Raw genomic sequence first — 20,361 nt, 5'->3', positions numbered from 1 at the left:
CTGAAAAACAATCTGAGGGTTTTGAAGGGGCGGGGGGGTGGGAGGTTGGGGGAGCCAGGTGGTGGGTATTAAGGAGGGCACGTATTGCATGGAGCACTGGGTGTGGTGCAAAAACAATGAATACTGTTATGCTGAAAATAAATTAAAAACAAAAAAGAAATGTAGTCCATAGAAAATGTCTAACATGAGCACAAAGTAATCTCAATAAGGAAGTTTATTTTATCACTGTTGGCAATAGGAGAGGGTGTAAATATGATACAGTCTACAGCTGAGGGATGGATAAATTATATTTATAAAATGCTACACTGCCTTGTATTTAAAATAAACTATATAGGGGCCTGGGTGGCTCAGTGGGTTAAAGCCTCTGCCTTAGTCTCAGGTCATGATCCCAGCGTCCTGGGATCAAGCCTGGCATCAGGCTCTCTGCACAGCAGGGAGCCTGCTTCCCTTCCTCTCTCTCTGCCTGCCTTTCTGCCTACTTGTGATATCTGTCAAATGAATAAATAAAATCTTAAAAAAATTAAAAAAAACTATATAAACTATAAAAAAAATACTTGGTGACAAACATCTTTCTTTCAGTCATAAAAAGGGGAAACTATAACAGTTTGTTACAATATTTCTAAACTTGGAAGCTGTAGTCTGTATGCAATGAAAAAAAAAAAAAAAAAACCCTGAATTTTATTCATTTAGAAAAGAAATGCTCTCAAAAAAAAAAAAAAAGAAAAGAAATGCTCTCTAGTTTAATAGGTTAAGTTTTGTCATAATTTTATGAAGAACTGCCATGATTCTGATTACTATTACATTCAGGGATAAAACTATGTTCCTTTCCTCTGCAGTACTTCTGAAATGCATCTGGTTTAATTGCCATGAAGAAGAAATTAATGGCATCTAGACACTTGGGAAGAAAATGTTAAAGTTTAGGTTTTCTAAAAAGAGGGAAGGAGGCTCAATTTATGGAAAACCTGTTTTTTACATATTATCGCACTGATATTATTTAAATGTTTTCCCTTAACTAAAATGACAAGTTTAAAATTCTATATGTTTTCACAGTGTGTGCTTGCAATTCCTAAACTTAGTATGTAGAAAATACTGCATGATCGGAAAATTAACTGTTGGTGGGTATATTCAAAGGGGAGGTTAATAAAATGTGTGTGGATTTGTATTAGTACAATGACACTACAGAAAATTAGTTTAGCCCATTTCTTAAATATGTTATAGTGATTTAAATCTTATAGACATCAGTATAGAGATAGAGATGATGCTATAAAACCTGTGTTCTGATATAGATTTCTCAGGAAGGAAGGAAGAACTCCATGCTATACTAATGAGGGAAAGTAGATGGGGGGAGTCAGAGAATACAGTGCACTTCTGATGTGTCTTCAGCATTAATGATGCCTTCTGCAAATGTTCAGAGCATATTATCTTCAAGATAAGAGAAATATTGCATCTGATTATTACTGTTAAGGCAAGCAGAGTCTAAGGAGGAAGTCTGAAAACCGACAGAGTACATCACTTGGAAAAGCTCGGATACAGATAAAGTTGAAAATAGCTATTAACATTGGAAAATGTTTCTAATGGTTACTTTAGGAGCCACTGCCATGTCTATATAATGGCCCTGGAATTTGGCTTAGAATGCCAAATATATATCTACATGAACATGTGGTATCTAGTAAGGAGGACAATATATTCCAGATTATTATTAATATTAGAGAGACAAGTATGAGGGCGGCATAATGCAATAACAGAACTAAAATCTGTTTCCAATCCTTATTTAATGTTAAGGATTTAAGTGATTTAAGATACTGTCTCAACATCATTTTGAAATCTTTAAATGAGGACATTAGAGAAGATTTCCAGAATTTCTTTCACCTAAAACAAAGAAAACATAAAGATTGTATTTGATGTCTCAAAATGTCTCTATATTTTTCCCCTAGAAAGCATTTGGAATATACTACAAAAAGAAATAAAGCAGGGCCCCTGGGTGTCTCAGTCAGGTAAGTGACTGCCTTCAGTCAAGTCATGATCTCGGGATCCTGGGATCCAGGCCAGCATGGGCTCCCTGCTCAGCAGGGAGTCTGCTTCTCCCTCTTCCTCTCCCTCCGCTTCTGCCCCTGACTCGTGCTTTCTCTCCCTCTCTCAAATAAATAAATAAAATCTTAAAAAAAAAAGCATTAAAGAGGATGGTTAAATATTTTTCTTGGTGTAAGGTATGTTATAAGTAACATTCTAAAATAACACTCAATTTTGTTTTTTTTGGAAATTTTGCTATAATCTTTCCAAATCCTGTAAAATATATTTGCATCACAAACAACACTGAACACGCTATATTAATTCTTGACAAAGAGCCCCAAAGGGAATTTCAGTAGGATAAAACTTCTATTTACCCTGAGAAGTACTACACAATTTTATTTTCAGCTAAGCAAACTAATTGGACACACTCAAACAAAGGACTTTGCAAGTGGTTGTGTTTTAAAGGGCTTATAAATCAAAATAATTTAAATGCATGCAACCCCAAACAAATAAAACCACCTAAGTGTCAGTGCAGCAGAGGCTCAAAATCACTTATATCTCATTTAAAATTCCAAGAGGTAGGAGATCTCCTTTCCACTTGAAGTAAAGACATTCTACAATGCCACTAAGCTACATTTGAGTAATATTAAAACTTCTCAAAACCTAATTTATATGCTAATATATTCTGTACAGTTTTTACTGTGCTTTCCTGGTATCACACACCAAAGCAAGCATTTTTGAAAAGCTCGACAGTTTACAAATGATTTTTGACTAAAAAATGCTTTGTCAGAAAAAAGTTCAAAACAACAAAAATCTCAAAACTAAAACAAAATAAAAGCAAAATATGGGGTAGGCTGATGTAGTTGTGTTTCATGTTTCCTTAAAAATCAAGTCTTAGGAAATAACAGTAAGTCTTTAGACAACAGACCTAGTGTCAAAGAATAAAAGAACATAGAAATCCAAAGTAAAAATATGACTTTATTTATCTTATTTTTGACAGGTAATTTAAATAGCTTAATTTAAATTAAGCTATTTAAATACTTAATACTATTTAATACTAATACTTATTTAATACTAAATTAATACTAATTTAATACTAAATTAAATACTATTTAATACTAATACTATTTAATACTAAATACTTAAGCTATTTACAATACTTCATTAAAAACTGATACTCTTTAAACAATTTAAAAAAAACCCAGAAAACAAAAACCAAAACTTCTCCTCTTCGATTTGCTTCCAACCAAGACAGATTGAACAGGAACCAGATCTATCCTTCCATCTGAAACAACCAAATAACTAGACAAAATATATGAAACAATAAACATCAGGTAATGAAGAACAATGATCAATGAGTGATGGGAATCAGAAAGGTGAGCCCCATGGTGCCCTACACAGAATTGATAGACAATGGTGCAAGCAGAAGATAGAGCTTGGTAGAAAATCTCGGAGGAGTTGGAGCGGAGGAGAGTTTAAGGACTCTGAGGCAGCTAGAGTGTGCAGGGTAGAATACAAGCAGGGACAGAGCTACAGAGATCATCAGAGGGTCTCCCTAAAGTATTTAGCAACATTCAGGACATGAATGTGCAGTAGTTACTACACAAGAACTGGGAAAAAATCAGAAAGATGCGCTAAAGTAAAAGTACCCAGCCCACACGAGGGTTGGAAAGTCTCATAATTCATGGGGCATTGGACAGAGTACTCAGAAGACTCTTGCCTTGGTAGTGTGAAATAATTAGCCCTATATGAAACACTGCTTCTGTCTCTCCTAACAAAGCTTAAAAGCAAGACCAAAAAATGATTAAATTGTCTCCAAATAATTACATCCCAAACAAGTTCAAGAATATTTACAGAAATATAAAAATGACTAGCAAATTTTGTATTTTATAAAATCATAAGAACTTTAGCTATCAAAGTAAAATTCCAAGTGTCTGACACCCAATCAGATTACCAGACATGCAGAGAAGCAGAAAAATAACTTGTAATGAGGAGAAAAAAAAAATCAGTCAAAACCAAGCAAGAGGTGACACAGATGTTAGCATTAGTGGGCAGTGATATTAAAACACCTATTACAGGGGCGCCTGGGTGGCTCAGTGGATTAAAGCCTCTGCTTTTGGCTCGGGTTATGATCCCAGAGTCCTGGGATTGAGCCCCATATCTGGCTCTCTGCTCAGCAGGAAGCCTGTTTCCCCCTCTCTTTCTGCCTGCCTCTCTGCCTACTTGTGATCTCTGTCAAATAAATAAATAAAATCTTTAAAAAATATATTTTAATTAAAAAAAACACCTATTATAACCGGGTTTCATATACTCAAAACATTAACTAGAGACGTGGAAAATATTTTTTCAAAGACTCAAGTTGAACGCACAGGGATGAAAAGTACAATGGTTGAGATACAAAATACACTGAATGTGACTGACTGAAGGAAGATTAGGCATTGCAGAAGAAATGATTAGTGAATGTGAAGACAGAATAGAAACTATACAAAATGAAACACAAGTAAAAATAACACTAAAAAAGCATTAATCAGCTATATAACACCTCATATGTATGCACATGAATAAGGGGTCTTACATACATACATAAGGTGTTGGACTGGAGCCTCAAAGGAGAAGAGGAGGAACTAAAAATATTTGAAGAAACATTAGCCAGACAATGCTTAAGTTTAATAGAAACTATAAACTCACAGATCCAAGATCAATGAACCACAAGCACATGAAAAATGAAGAAAATGACATAAAAGCCTGTCACAGTTATCATTGCTCAAAACCAATGATAAAGAGAAAATCTTAAAAGGAACTGGTCACATTACATATAGAAGGATAAATATGAGTTTCAACAGATTTATTCTTAGAAATGATGCAAACAAAAGGACAGGAGAACATCTTTAAAGTTCGAAAGGAAAAACCAGAATACTACAATCAGAGAGAGGAAATATCTTTCAAAAAAATGAAGGTGAGATAGACTTTTTCAGAAGTACAAAAGGTGAAAAGAATTCATGTTTAGCAGACCCATACTACAATAAATGTTAAAAGAAGTCCTTCGAGCAAAATAAAATTGATACCAGATGGAAATATGCATCTACAAAAAGGAACAAAAAGCATTAGAAATGATAACTACTTTGAGCACCAACTATGCAAACCCAGTCTGATTTCTCAGTTGGAATGAGGGAAGGATTATAGTGAAGAGAGTTCTCCCAAGATTTGGCCTATTATGAAAAAGCTTTATTTATTTAAACACCATTGAACATCTGCTTTAAACATTCTTACAAATTTATTTTTTGTGAGTTTAATATGTAAGTCCCTGAGGCTACAGAAAATCTGTTGTCATTCGTAGTTGTAAAAATGTTCCACTCCGAATTTACACTGACCACATCCTTTCCGGTAACAAAAGACTAATTCAGGTCCTGAAATCCCTTCTTTAAATCAACACTATTGGTATCAAAACACAGGGGAGGAAGATGGGCCAAATAACAAAGAAAAGCAATTCCTTTCTATAAGATTGTAATCTCAAACTTAGAGCGGACCCACTGCCTCTCATTTCTTTCCTCTATGAAACCCCGTCAATGTTCCCCTTCTGGATTCTCTCTGTTGTGACATCCTGAATGCAGAAACATTCCCTTGCAAGAACAAAATGAACAAAATAAAATTAATGCTTTTTCTATGAAAAAATATAGAATAAAATAACTTTGCAGAAATATATTAATTTAATATCTGCTTGTAGGTCATTCTATTAATTGAGTAGTGAATCATTTTTTAAAGATTTTATTTATTTATTTATTTATTTATTTATTTATTTATTTATTTATTTGAGAGAGAGAATGAAAGAGTGCATGAGCAGTGGGAGAAGAGCAGAGAGAGAAGCAGACTCATGGCTGAGTGGGGGGCCCGACATGGGGCTCGATCCCAGGATTCTGGGATCATGACCTGAGCAGAAGGCAGATGCTTAACCAAATGAGCCACCCAGGTGCAGTGTAGTGAATAATTTTAGTTCAGGTGCTGGTTTCCTAATTTCCTTACTACCTTATGCAAATCTCTCAAGAACAGATATTCTCTGCAATGACCAGCCCACTGGACTCAGCTTGCTTTACTATTTGAGTATTATGGTCTTTAAATTCTGTGGGCACCAAACTTTCCTGATCTCCTTCTCTTTAACACTAAAACATACTGAAAAATACTACTTAGGATTGAGCTCTTCTCCCATAGTTCATATTACTGGTTAGTGTTCTGTATGATTCCATCATTTAATCACTCCTTACAAATGTACACTTTCCCTTGGAAATATCAACCACTTCCACATTTCTAGGTAGCACATGCACTCCAATGACTCACGAATGTCCATGTCCCCAAAGCTTCAGATCAACATATACAACAACCTCCACATTTTAAAAAGGATATTCTATAGGCATCTTATCAACATGTCCAAAACAGAAGTAATCATATTTATCCCTGAAGTTTGTCTCTTTTCCTCTTTGTTATGTAAGGTAATGTGTACCACAAGCATTACCCCAGATTCCCTAGTTAGAGACTTTTAAGTCATTTATGGCTGCTTCCCAAATTTCTAACATAACAACAACAAAAAATGTTCTGCTGTTTTTTACACCTAAGGGTATCTTGAAATCATCCTTTTTTCTTTATACCACTTCCTTAGTTTGTCCCTTCAACACATTTTATGTGAACTTTACAGGTCCTAACTGGTTTGTCAATCCAGTTTTACCTCTTTGAGCCAGCAACATGACCACTGTACCCTGTCATCCCCAGAGCAAAATCTTCCAATGACCCCCCCCATTACCCAAGCACCATGGGTTCCTTAACCTCAGCTCACTCCAGTCTGATTTCTCTTTATGTACCAAATTGCAGATAAAAGTTTTTCTGTTTCTCAGGCAAATCCTATGTACATCAGTGTCTGTTTACTCTAATCTCTGCTGCAATATTAATATTAGCTCTTCTCTGCTTTGCAATCCCCCTCCTTGGCTCTAGTTTCACAAGTTTTACTTGACTTTCTTCTATACTCTTTTCATTGGTTGGGTGTGCTCAGAACCTTGTGCACACCTCTATTACTGCAATGTTTACAGTATGCAATGTAAGTGTTTATGTGTATATTTCTACCAATCTGAAATAAACAATCATTTTTAGATCTTCAACCTAGCAATGTTCCTGGCACACAGGATTAGCTCAAAAAGTATTTATTGAACTGTTCATTATAGTAATAAGTGATTGTCTTGAAAGTGCTCAATTATTAAATTGATGTCTATGGCAATAAAGGACTATCCTGAACAGAACAGTAATAGAACTATTGTTTTAAGGACTTATTTTGTGTGTGTGTGTGTGTGTGTGTGTGTGTATGTCTTGAAGTACATTGAAGAAATTGATGGTAGAAAAAAACACCCAACCTGAGTATATAAAACACACATACTATATATAGCTAATAAAATCACTAAAATCACATTATTTTCTCTACTGAAATAGTTTTGTGAAATATTGTCTCAAGCCATACTAGCCATTTTTAGTCATTAAAATTTCTATTATATATTTGTAGCTAACTTTCTTAATTCAGTTTACACTTACTTTTCTATATCAAAACAAAGAAAAAGAACTTCGAAGTTCTCTGACTTTGGTCATCAAAGTGATAAATCACTAAAATGACATTACCTCAGGGAGACACATTTTACTAAAGTATGTAAAATTCCATCAAGTAAAATTAAAACAGATTAATTGAGCTTTGACTATCCAGTTTTCATTATTATAAGAACCTATGTTATTTATCTTTAGTAAACAAAATATTATGTGATTTTACAGAAATGGCTTACATTTTCTCCTAGCAAGTCATTTGGATTTTGAAAGACTATTACTCAAACATATTATTTGATAGATTTTAATTAATAAAGAAAAGGGGAATTTTCTCTTCATAAAACAGCTTTTAAAACTAAAGAAAAACTTAATACTGTCATTTTGTGATGCCCATATCACAGAGTTTCTATACCTCCATATTCTATGTTTGTTCAAGTTCTGCCTTTAACTTTATGCTCATGTGCAGCAGTCATTTCACAAAAATGATTGTTCTTTTCTTACCTGAAATGAAGTGATTGGATATATATTCACATGAGCTTCATTCCACCGCTGTCCTTTATTCCCACTCGAAGACCACAGTGGATTCTCTATTGTTGTCTGCCCTTTCAAACGCAGATAAACATTTAGAACACCTAAAAATAACAATGAAATTTTATTTTGTATATTCTTTTTTGTTTTACATTCGTTTCTCCTTGACCTAACACTTTCAAACTGTTAAAAATAAAATTTCTCAGAACCCTAATGTCTCTTTCTTTCTTCCACTCTTATTTCTAATTTTGCTTTTATGACATTTAGAAGACCTCCAAAGACAATTGTGTCCTAATCCCTAGAATCTGTGAATGTTATTTTATATGATAGAAGCAGCTTTGCAGATGTGACCAAATTAAGTATCTTGAAATGAGGAGAGAGGCAGATTATTCTAGATTATCGTGGTGGGTCTTAAATGTAACTCCATGTATCTTTATAAAATGGAGGCAGGAGATTTATAGAGGAGAGAAGAAGGTCATGTGAAAGAAAAAGAAGAGACTTTGTGGATGGTTTTGAAGATGTAGAAAGAAGCCACAAGCCAAATATAGGTAGCCACTAGAAGCTAGGAATGTATTCTCCCCTAGAGCCTTGAGAAGGACCTAGCCCTGCTGACACCTTTTTAGCCCTCTGATACTCATTTTGGATTTCTGTCTTCTAGAACTATAACATAATGCATTTGTGTTGTTTTAAGCCACACAGGCTGTGGTAACTTATCTGTTACAGCAGTGACAGGAAACTAATATAGCCTGTGTGTGTATCGAGTGACTTATGCAAAGTCTGACTCTAAATGCCCTGTCCTATATTACCAGTTAGCATTTCCTTTTCAATTTACTTTTTAACCAAGTCTCTTTTCTCTTCTAAAAAAATTATTTGAAGATAAAATGAGAATACGTTTGTCTCATGATTTGATATACCTCTTTTCAACAGTTTCAGTTCTGCACATAGTAAAAATATTAGTCATGTTGATGATGTTAATACAACACGATATATGTTGAACACATACTCCAGATCCTATGAAGCTCTATTATAGAGAAAACTTTAAATGGTTAAGTAATATGCCCAATTCATACAGTAAGTAAATAGCAGAGGCAAAATTTGAACCCACAGTGTTCCAAAGTCTGATATATTGATCACTAAGCAATCAGTATTTTGATACACTTAAAAATTTTTTATTTTTATTTATTTTTATTATTATTATTTTTTAAGATTTTATTTATTTATCTGATAAACAGAGATCACAAGTAGGCAGAGAGGCAGGCAGAGAGAGAGAGGAGGAAGCAGGCTCCCTGCTAAGCAGAGAGCCCGAAGCAGGGCTTGATCCCAGGACTCTGGGATCATGACGGGAGCCGAATGCAGAGGCTTTAACCCACTGAGCCACCCAGGCGCCCCTAAAAAAATTTTATTGAGATATAATTTACATGAAATAAAATTATCTCATTTTAAATGTATGGGTCGATAAACTTTTGACTGGTATATACTGCAGGGTAAGCACTACTCGGTCAAGATACAGAACATTTCCATCTTCCCAGAAAGCTCCCTCACTTTCCTTTGTAGTTAATCTTCATACCCTTGTTCCTTTGCCACGCAACTGTTGATAAGACTTTCTTGACTAACTGATGATTTTTGCCTTTTCTAGAATTTCCTATTAATGCAATTATGCAGTAAGTATTTTTTGTGTGTCTGGCTACTTTTCCTCAGCATAATTTCTGTGTTTGTCTTTTTAATTTTAGTATTTAAGTCATAGCTACTGTTGTTTTTTATATGTTTGTAATTAAGTGTACTATCTTTTTTGTTCTCTGCTTGTCCCCTCTGCTTTTTATTCCTTGTGACTCCTTCCCTTCTTTCTTTTCAGCTGATTTTTTTTTAAGGTTTCATTTCTTGTACTGATTTTTGAATGTCTCTTTTTAATTGTGTTTTAGCAGTTGTTTCAGGGTTAACAAGAGGCACTCATAACTTTTCATAGTCTAATTATAGTCAGTATTTCCTTCTTCATGCTCACAAACCATACAGCATACATGTTTTACTATGACCTCCCTCTTTTCTTTTCAAAGCTGATACTTTATATTCGCTATCTTACTTCATACATGTAATAATCTTACAACAGTATAAATAATTTACCTGTCTTCTTTCTATTTTTAGAAGTAATTGTATCTTTTTACCTTTGCCTAAAATATAATCTCACCTTACAGTGAATAGTCAGATGTATTTTATACATTATAAGATGTATTTTATACATTATAAGAACATACAGTTTTAAAATTTTCCACTTATTTACCATTTTTGATGGTATTCATTTCTACCTGTAGTTCTGAGTTACAATCTAGCACCATGTCCCTTTGGCCTGAAGGACATCCTTTAGCACTTTTTGTAGTGGTGATTTGCTGGAGACAAAGTTTCTCAGATTTGTTTATATAAAAATAACTTCATTTCACTCATGTTTTTGTAAGACTTAAAATTCTTCCAATTTTTCCCTAAGCACTTGAATGTTGTTCTATTTTCTTCTTTATATTACGGTTTCTCATGTGAAGTCAGCCATCATTTTATCTTTTTCCCTTCTGTATTTTTTTTTTCTTTTCTCCTTCAGGCTGCTTTTGAACATTTTTCCTTATCTTTGGTTTGCAGTAGTTTGATTACAGTGTGCCTAAATATCTTATGTAGGGTTTGCTGAATCTCTTTTAGCTTTCCTTTTATTTCTGCTTCATCTATTTCTTCTACTTTTTCAGACTCCAATTATATATATATATATATATATATATATATATATATAATTATATATATATATATAATGCAATTTGATATTCTTTTACCAGAGGCAGTGTTCATTTTTCTCCAACATTTTCCCTCCATTTTTCAGGTTGGAAAATTTTGTCTATCTTCAAGTTTATTATCTATTTTTTTTCCTTCTGCAATATGTTAAGTTCCTCCAGTAAATTCTTCATGTCTTGTCTACTACTTAATGGTACAAATCTTATTTGGCTCTTTTGTAAAATTTCTCTTTCTTTGCTAGACTTCACTATCTGTCCAATTATAAAGACTCTATTTCCTATGATTCTTGCAATATATTTACTCTAATGTCATTGAACATATTTAAAATACCTTTTTAAAAAAATTTTTTTATCTCCTAAGTCTAATGTTTGGTCCTCTTCAGTTTCATTTTTATGGGTTGATTTTTTTTACTCTTTCATTGACTGTGGATCACATTTTCTGTTTCTTTGTCTATCTGGTGATTTTCACTAAATAATGGGCATTGTAGACATTACGTTATGGAGATTTAGTTTTATAATCATTCTAAGAAGGCAGTTTTGTTCTAACAGACTATTCCATTACTGACTCATCATATTAAACTTGTATAGATAGGCTTGGCTTTATAGTAATAATGCAGACCTGTGAAAAGCCCAAATTGTCACCCGAATCTTGTTAAGTTTGTGGGAATCAACCTCCAAATCTGTCTAGACTGTGGATCTTTTGGGGGCTTAGACTTGAGCTTTTAAAGGAAAGGTCTACAGAGATCAGTTCTTTAGGGTGTCACCCTAAGGGAGAGCCAGCTTTTTGTTTTGTTTTGTTTTTTGTTTGTTTGTTTGTTTGTTTGTTTAATGTTGTCAGAGGCTGTTAGGCTATCTCTTCACTCTAAAATGGCTTCAACTTCAATATTCCCTACTGTTCTTCCCCCAGGAGTCTTTGACCTGCCCATCTCTGCTCTGTTGTCAAATCCACAAAACAATATGTTGCTATATTGTAAACCTTGGGTTTTTTTTTTTTTTTACTATTACATAACTTAGCCTTTAGGCAAAGACATGTGGAACCCTATAGAAGTTTCTAGAGTCAACTCAGCATACCTCCTTTCTTTTACCCTGATTTATAGATTCTAACTACTTTAGTTGCCCAGTACTCTCATCTCTGCTTCCTGAACTCAGTGGCACCTCCATGTTCTGCTTGAATTCAAGAGCTCTGTGTTAGGGCCAGGAATTATTCTCAGGCAGAGGAAGGCTCCTGTAGACATTACCTCATTTTCACAGATCTCAGTCTTGCCCTGCCTCTTCTATTTTCTGAAAACCATTACTTACTGTCTTTAACCCATTTTAATAGTTGTTTATAGCAGAAGGATTTATCTGGAGCCGGTTAACTACTGTGTGGCTTCAAGACAGTCTTATTTTGATAACTTTTACAGATAATCATGTTATTATTAAAATCTATATCTATCTTCCATATAATATATACATTGGTTTACATGAATATTGCACACAAACATTGCAAAACAGGAAAAACAATATAAAAATCACTATTAAATTGGTCTCTCAAAGGTGGCCTCCTTAATATTTTGGTGTATGTTGCTCTAGTCATTTTTTTAAATGTATATCAAGATATGTACAATTATATGGTATAGAGTAGTTCATCCTTCAGATTTTTAGAGCAATTTTATCTAATTCTTTACACATAAGCACACATATTCATATTAGACACAAACACATAAATATGAATACGTACTTTTTTTTCTTTTAAAGATTTCATTTATTTAGTTGACAGAGAGCTCACACAAGCAGGCAGGTAGAGAGAGAGGGGGAAGCAGAGCAGAGGGCCTGATGTGGGGCTTGATCCCAGGACCCCGAGATCATGACCTGAGCCGAAGGCAGAGGCTTAACCCACTGAGCCACCAGGTGCCCCAAATATGTACTTTTTAAAACAACAACAAAACCCCCTGCATTCCTAACATCACCTGTCACTAGCTGGCTGACTTTGGCTTAGTCTCTTAATCTCTCTGCTTCAATTTCCTCATCACACAAGTGATGATGATAATAATAACTGGCATAAGCTTTTGGTGAAAATTAGAATGAGTTAAAGTATGTAAACTGTACATCATGTTTCATCCTAGTCCTCACTGTTTTACTATCATATATCAAGATAGTCCAATAATATTTCTCTATTTCTCTGTTGATGCAGTAGTTTGTACTAGTGCGCTTCTTAATGTGGAACTAGGATTGTATTCCAGGAACCAATTTTACTTGGTATTGGAATAGTACTCTTTTATTATGTTAATTCCATTTGCTAGTATTGTATTTAGGGATAATACATGCATATGTATACATAATGTTTTCCAGCTTTCTTTCTTTCTTTCTTTCTTTTTTTCATTTTATCTTGTTGCTTGTTCACTTTTGCTTCAGAATCTACTTTCTTGTATTTTTTTCCCCTTCAGTATAAGAAAGAATCTCAGGTTTGTCCTCCATAATACTGATTTTAATTTCTAGAGTATGGATTTTGTTCTCCTGTTTCTAATGTCATCTTTACTTGGCTATTATTTATGATGCTACATTCCTGTCTGATCTCATAAAGCTCCTCCTTATTTTAATCTTTTATTCAGGTCCTTTTTTTCAATTCATCAGTTGTATCATTCTTATTTTTTGGATTTTGTTAGCTTCTCCTATAAGATCTAAAGCTGAAGAACAGGTTAATGTGAGATTCACTACTATATCAAAATTCAGCAATCTGAGAATAGTGGAAAAACATTCATGTCTTTGAGCCATTTAAGAGTTGAACTTTCTGGGACTTTCCCATTGTGCTCAATGATCCACTATGGTAAGAAGTAGCTTTCTGAATCCATCTTTCTATTTTCCTTTTTTTTTTTTTTTTTTTTTTACTTTTATTTTTTTATTTAAATTTAAAATTTTTTTTTTTAATTTTTATTTTTTATAAACATATATTTTTATCCCCAGGGGTACAGGTCTGTGAATCACCAGGTTTACACACTTCACAGCACTCACCAAAGCACATACCCTCCCCAATGTCCATAATCCCACCCTCTTCTCCCAAACCCCCTCCCCCCAGCAACCCTCAGTTTGTTTTGTGAGATTAAGAGTCACTTATGGTTTGTCTCCCTCCCAATCCCATCTTGTTTCATTTATTCTTCTCCTACCCACTTAAGCCTCCATGTCAGAATGGCTAAAATCAACAAGTCAGGAAATGACAGATGCTGGCGAGGATGTGGAGAAAGGGGAACCCTCCTACATTGTTGGTGGGAATGCAAGCTGGTGCAGCCACTCTGGAAAACAGCATGGAGGTTCCTCAAAATGTTGAAAATAGAACTGCCCTATGACCCAGCAATTGCACTATTGGGTATTTACCCTAAAGATACAAATGTAGTGATCCAAAGGGGCACATGCACCCGAATGTTTATAGCAGCAATGTCCACAATAGCCAATCTATTTTCCTTTTTAAATATTCAGTGTGGTTCAATTTTTTTTGCCCCGTTGGTCCTGGAAACTTGTACATCGGAAAGGCAAACTTGTGCCAAAAGGAAAGGCCACTGCAGGACATATTTCTGTGTGATGTAACTGCATTCTATTTTTTAACATAATCTACAACAGGGAGGGATTCAATGAAATCAAACCCAAGTAAATAACAAATTATGTTAAACATTAAATAAAGTTATAATACTTTCTGAATCCCTTAGTTGTCATTGGACTCACAAAGTGGTGTAAGCATACATCTTTCTGACATTATTTGAAGAAACAATCTGTATGTGCATTAGATAGAAAAGGACCTTCTCATCTATTCCATAGCCTGTGTCTGCCACAGCCTATGGCTGTATCAGTGGTAACTTACTGGGTTGTGCTGTGACAGTCTCAACTGGTTTATCTAACTGAACTGCCTTACAGAAAGGAAAATATCAGTTATCTTTTTTTTTTTAATTTCTTAAATGTAAGACCTACCTTCTCTTTCTAGTAGAAGTCCTTCGATATCTTGCATGAAAAGAATGAAGGATACTCTCTCTAAGCTATGAAGGGAGTTCACGTTTTTCCGTACTTTAAAAGTTACCAGTCGATGCGAGGTAAATTTAACTGTGAGGTAAATGTAACTGTGAGGTGTTAATGTAAACAGATGGCAGGGAATGAATTATCACTAGTTATTTTAATTGAAGTGACAGGAATCAATCCTGTCATTGAATCAATACATGGAAATTTGTGTCTTTTTAGATTAGTTGTAATTGGGCCAAAAAAGTAACATATATTATGTCTTTCAGAATTTACTTAAAATAGAAAATAGATACTTTAATAAAATACACATTTATACCTATCTATATCTATCTATATGACTTTCCATTATTCTATCAGTAATGGTAAGTTATTATATCAGGATCAAATATATTTTTTCTCAGGGAGTATGCTTTCCCTGTGATCATGTTTATATTTTTAATTAATAATTCTTTTTTTTTTAAGATTTTATTTATTTATTTATTTAACAGGCAGAGAGGCAGGCAGAGAGAGATGGAAAGAGTCTCCCTGCTGAGCAGAGAGCCTGGTGCAGGGCTCGATTCCAGGACCCTGGGATCATGACCTGAGCAGAAGGCAGAGGCTTAATCCACTGAGCCACCCAGGCACCCCTAATATTTCCTTTTAACATATGTAATAAAAATTCAAACTTGAATTATTTGAATTTATGTTTATTGAATATATACTATGTGAAAAATATTTGTCCTAGGTCTAAAGAAGCTAGGTCTGATTATCCTAGATTTGAATTTGTTTTTGAATAGATTATATGAACTATAGTCAAGTGTGACTGAATTTTATTGTAAAAGGCAAGCATAACTTATTTAAAAAGATACTGAAAGTATAACTGACTGAAATGAATTCCTTAAAATATCTTATAATTTAAAAGTCTTATTCTTATGCACCTCGTATTAATTATACTCCATTATCTATGAACCCAAACTATTGATTCACTGACCTATTTTATGCTGAAAGCAATATTAACAGATAAATGACTTTAGAACCTTTTTAAAGCAAGTTCCCAGCTTTTTAAGTTTGTAAGAGAGAATTCAATGACAACAGTTATATAAACTCATGTTCAGGGCATTTAGGTCAATGAAATTAGAGCTTGTGAAACAGAATAAAGCAATGCAAGAGAAGTTAGATTCAGCAAAGCTGATTCAGCAGATTATTATAGTATTAGAGTAAGAAAATTCTAGAGTGAGTATGATGGATTGTGTTCATACCCTTTACAAGTAATTTCAAGTCCTTAGAGGCACTGTGTTTATGCTTGAGTAGGCACCAGTTATCAATAGGTAAGAATTTAATCAACCTCAAGGATTTTCAAATGCTACATAGTCCCATGATACAAGTTTGAAGTTGCTAAGCAAAACTTAACTGTCTTTTCCTTCCTTTTGGTTTCCTAATTCTCATCTTTTGATCATCTCCTTCTAGAGTCAGATGCAAGACCTCGAGAGAACTGACCTCATGTTAGGGACCATGGTCAGAAAGTCTAAATGACTGAAGTGCTGTATTATCTCATGGGCAGTGACCAAAGTTTTGGAGTTATTTATGGCATTGTGAAATCACAAGATTTCACAGAAATTACTCTATAATATAGTTTGCATCAATATTATTTATAATTATTATTACCTAGTTCTCTTCTCTCACTAAGTCATTAACATAATTTTACTTTTAACTATTTATTATAAATATATATTTTATATAAATAACTCACATATATGTCCTAAAATGTGCATACATATTTCTTACAGATACTTGAAATTATCAGGCTCATAGAAGTTAATTTGTAATTTGGTTTACTCTAAAGCCTAGGGATTACTTGATCATAAATCACATTTTTATTCTAATCAGTAATACGGACATTAATTTGTATTCCACATTTCATGGAAGAAGAGGATGTGCCCAAATTACCTAGCTTCAGGCAAGAGCTATGTATACTGATAGGTAATTGTTAGCATCATTTGTTTTATACACACAGACAAAAATGGAAAATTATAAAATCATTAATTTCTGCTTGAACAGAAATGGCTATGTATATCTGCTGTTATTTTTCAATATATAATTGCAATGATACATTAAATAAAAAGTATCAGTTCACTTTCTCTAGTCATTACCATGCCTTGTATCCTGTTGAATCACAACATTAGTGTCCAGTGAGTTTTCCTATAACATAGCCTTCATCAGGCTTTCTATTTCCCTGATATATGTCAGATCCCTTACGTAGACTCTGACACTCTGATTCCACCACTTCCCTTTCGTTGCTGTAAGAGCACTATTTTCCATCCTAACATGCGGCTCTTCTCACATTTGTAACCTTTGCTTTCTGCTTAAAAAATACTTGTTCAGATGGTTTGTATTTTTTTCACTTCCACAGAAAACTTATTTTAACTTTGCTGTTTTCAGGGTTCTCTCCCTTGTTCACCTATAGCACAGGATTGTCATTCATTTTGATGACTATTACTTTCTGGTTTTTATTTTATTCAGTAATTTATTATCCTAAATGTGATGACAAATTATTTGGTGGATAGAGACCTTTTACAATAATTCTTTCTTATTTTCTATAGAATCCTATATACCACTAAGCCCACAGCATGTGCAGTTCATTCTGTTGACCAGAAATGAGTGAATTCAAGACCTAAGGCCAAAAATAATCACTATAAATCTATACTTTTAGTAAAGTTAGTTTAAACAGTTTGGTACATTGGGTGAGAAACAAAAGCAAGTCAACCCATTTGGTTACCATTAATTCAACTGATGAAATAACATTCTTTATTTATTACACTAAGAATTAGACCTGTATATTTTGAAATACCAACCTTTCTCCATCATATCACTAATTTCATTTAAATATCTCAGCTTCTACTATTTATTGTTTGAGGAATAAATAAATAGGAGGAGAGTAAACTTAGGGATTGTTGGTGGTTCAAAACACATACTTAAAAGGTAAGTGCACTAGATATTGCATATGGTCTTATTAGAGGGTCTTGACAAGTATGTGTAATAATACATTTCAATAAGTGGTTGTAAATCATGGCTAGGTTCTATCCACCCCCATTTGAAAAAAAAATACATCTTAATTCAACAAAGCTATTTCTCAATGAATGTCTTCCACACCAATGCTGGCATTATCAGTATTAAATACAAACAGGATTTTATTGAAAAAAATCTCAAACTGTCTTTCCTATAATGTCTAACTCCAAGGGAAAATAATGTGAGCAGATTTCCTATTTGAAGAACATATTTGGGATATAAGCAAGAACCTTTCTTTTTTTACTAAACAGAAGAAATACGGTCTTTAACCAAAATGAGAATAAAAAATCAGACTCCTAGAAATAGGTAAAAGCTTATCACCATTGCCTTCTCTATAGCTTATAGAAAAGTCTCCATTTTAAAAATTTTGAATGTTGGCACTGAGAAAGCTTTAATTCACTCTTGCTAAAAAGTAACCTAAGATATTTTATTAAGATAAATTTAATTAGAAGTTAATAACAGATTTCTTAAGTTCTATTTCTGTATTCTGTTAGTCAGTCATAAAGTGACATACCTAGACCATGATACAGTAGCTCAAGACATGACCTGTAATGTATTATGGTCAGTCACTATATAAAATTTTTATTTGATCAAGTTTTATATCTTTCTAAAAGTACCAGATGAAGACATTTCCCATTATACTACTAAGGGTACTTTGATAAAGATAAATTTCTCTTTGAATTAGTCGTTAAAAAATATGTGACATTTTTGCTTTCCTCTAGGCTTTAGTTGCCAGAACACTTAGACTCAAATACAAATTAAGTCAATGATTACCTTCTATTTTTCCCCCCAATATATTCTATAAAGTCTTTGTGAAATGACCTTCTGTTTCCAATCTACACCAGTACTTTTAACCTCCTTGCTTTGTTTTTCTTCTAGCACACTCAGAAGCTTAAATATCTAGTGTAAATTATTATTATTTTTAATATATTGAGTCTTTATTGTTTCAGAGGATCAAACAGAAAGGAATCATGATTGCTGCTCTCCAGGAGCTTAGAGTCTAGCAGAGGTCTGGGGGACAATTATTATGATAGAGATGTGCACCAGGTGTTATGGGAACAAAAGGAGCAAGAGGATGAGGAAAAATCTCAGCGATGTCCCTGAGTTTGTTTCTGAAAGAAAACTATGAGTTATTTAGATGATTTAAGAGGGGAAGAAACACTTATTCTATCATGTGATTTAAAAATACTCATTTGCTTAATTAGGATTTATGTAGTGGGTAAATAAATGTTTACATTTGCAGAGCACCATGTGATGGGGAGAGACCTTGTTTCATGTAGTTCAGCAGAACAAAGATAAAGTCTTAAAAAAGGCCCCAGATATAAGTCAGTTCAGTTTGAGGGACTTCATGCATGGCTGGTATAGACTATGCAACTGCCCTAAGAAGAAGCCAAAGGGGCGTATATCCTTGAAACCCTTATGTTACTGGTTTTAGACAATGATCTCTACCTCAGAAACAACGGGCCCAAGAGACAACAAGGAAGTCAGTGAGCAGGGAAATTCAGTAAGACACCCAAGAAGTGATTAGCATTAAAGCTGAGTATTATATCCTAAAACACATTTCAAGACACTGAGGACTGATATCCTAATCTCCACATGTTTCAATAACCTCTACATCACTGACCAGTCTCTGCTTCCATTTATTGCTCTCCTGAAACTGTCTACTCTTTGAACACATAAGAGCTGCATTTATTTTACAGAAGGAAAGAGATACTGTTCAAAAATCAACTTCCAAGTCTGCTTGCTATTCTTGCATCTAGGAATGCACCAAAAGCCACATTTACTCAATTCTTTTCTTCCCAACTCAGTGGAAATGACATTATTCCCTCTTCAAGGCTAATTCGCCTACTAGAATTCTCAATTTCCATCTCTTCAAGAAACTTGCTTTGCTTTGAGTTTTGTATCTAAAAACTTCCTATTCTATTATTTTTTCCTCTTAAAATAGGTACTTCTATAACCCCACATCTCTCTACTTGGTCACTTCTCCCCCACCCTCGAGATTCACGAGAACAGAGCCTCTTTGCTTCCCATTTGTTCCACAGTGAAATTAGCTTTCCAGAGCCACAACTTTATTAAACCATACTTATCAAGTTCAATGAATGTATTCATAAGTGCTTTTTGTATTTTTATCTTTAATTTCCTGATATGTTATGATGATGCTTATATCGCACATTCTTTCTAGAAATAAATGAAGTACATTTTTTACTGAATTTAATAAGCTTTTGTCATATCAGTGACCTCATATGAAGTTCAATTCCTCTTAAGAACATTAGAAATCCATCTGACTAATCATGAATCAAAATGCCTGCTAGTAGCTACAGGATTGCTGAAATAATCTTATACTATTATCAGATAGCTATATATTATATCATCTAATATAAATCAATAGTTTAAGGGTGACATAGTGTAGTTTTCATTTATTTTTTCTTCAATTCTGATGAAACATTTAAACTAGCAA

At 33.8% G+C, this 20,361-nt stretch overlaps 1 protein-coding gene across 3 annotated transcripts in view; it reads right to left on the bottom strand.

The window, feature by feature from the left end:
- The window catches only part of MDGA2 (MAM domain containing glycosylphosphatidylinositol anchor 2), a 996,453-nt gene that overhangs the window by 147,507 nt on the left and 828,585 nt on the right, over positions 1–20,361 (bottom strand). For all 3 annotated transcript variants that reach the window (XR_014312926.1, XM_082735224.1, XM_082735225.1), the window contains exon 15: positions 8,083–8,213. Coding sequence is in view for 2 of the 3 variants with exons in the window: in XM_082735224.1 (XP_082591350.1) it covers positions 8,083–8,213 (131 nt within the window). In the remaining variant the exon portion in view is untranslated. The remainder of the gene's footprint in view (positions 1–8,082; positions 8,214–20,361) is intronic.

This window comes from Mustela nivalis (genome assembly GCF_964662115.1).
Source record: "Mustela nivalis genome assembly, chromosome: 6".
Classification (NCBI taxonomy): Eukaryota; Metazoa; Chordata; class Mammalia; order Carnivora; family Mustelidae; genus Mustela; species Mustela nivalis.
The sequence above is the reverse complement of the archived record's forward strand: the minus strand, read 5'-3'. Positions and strand labels throughout refer to the sequence as shown.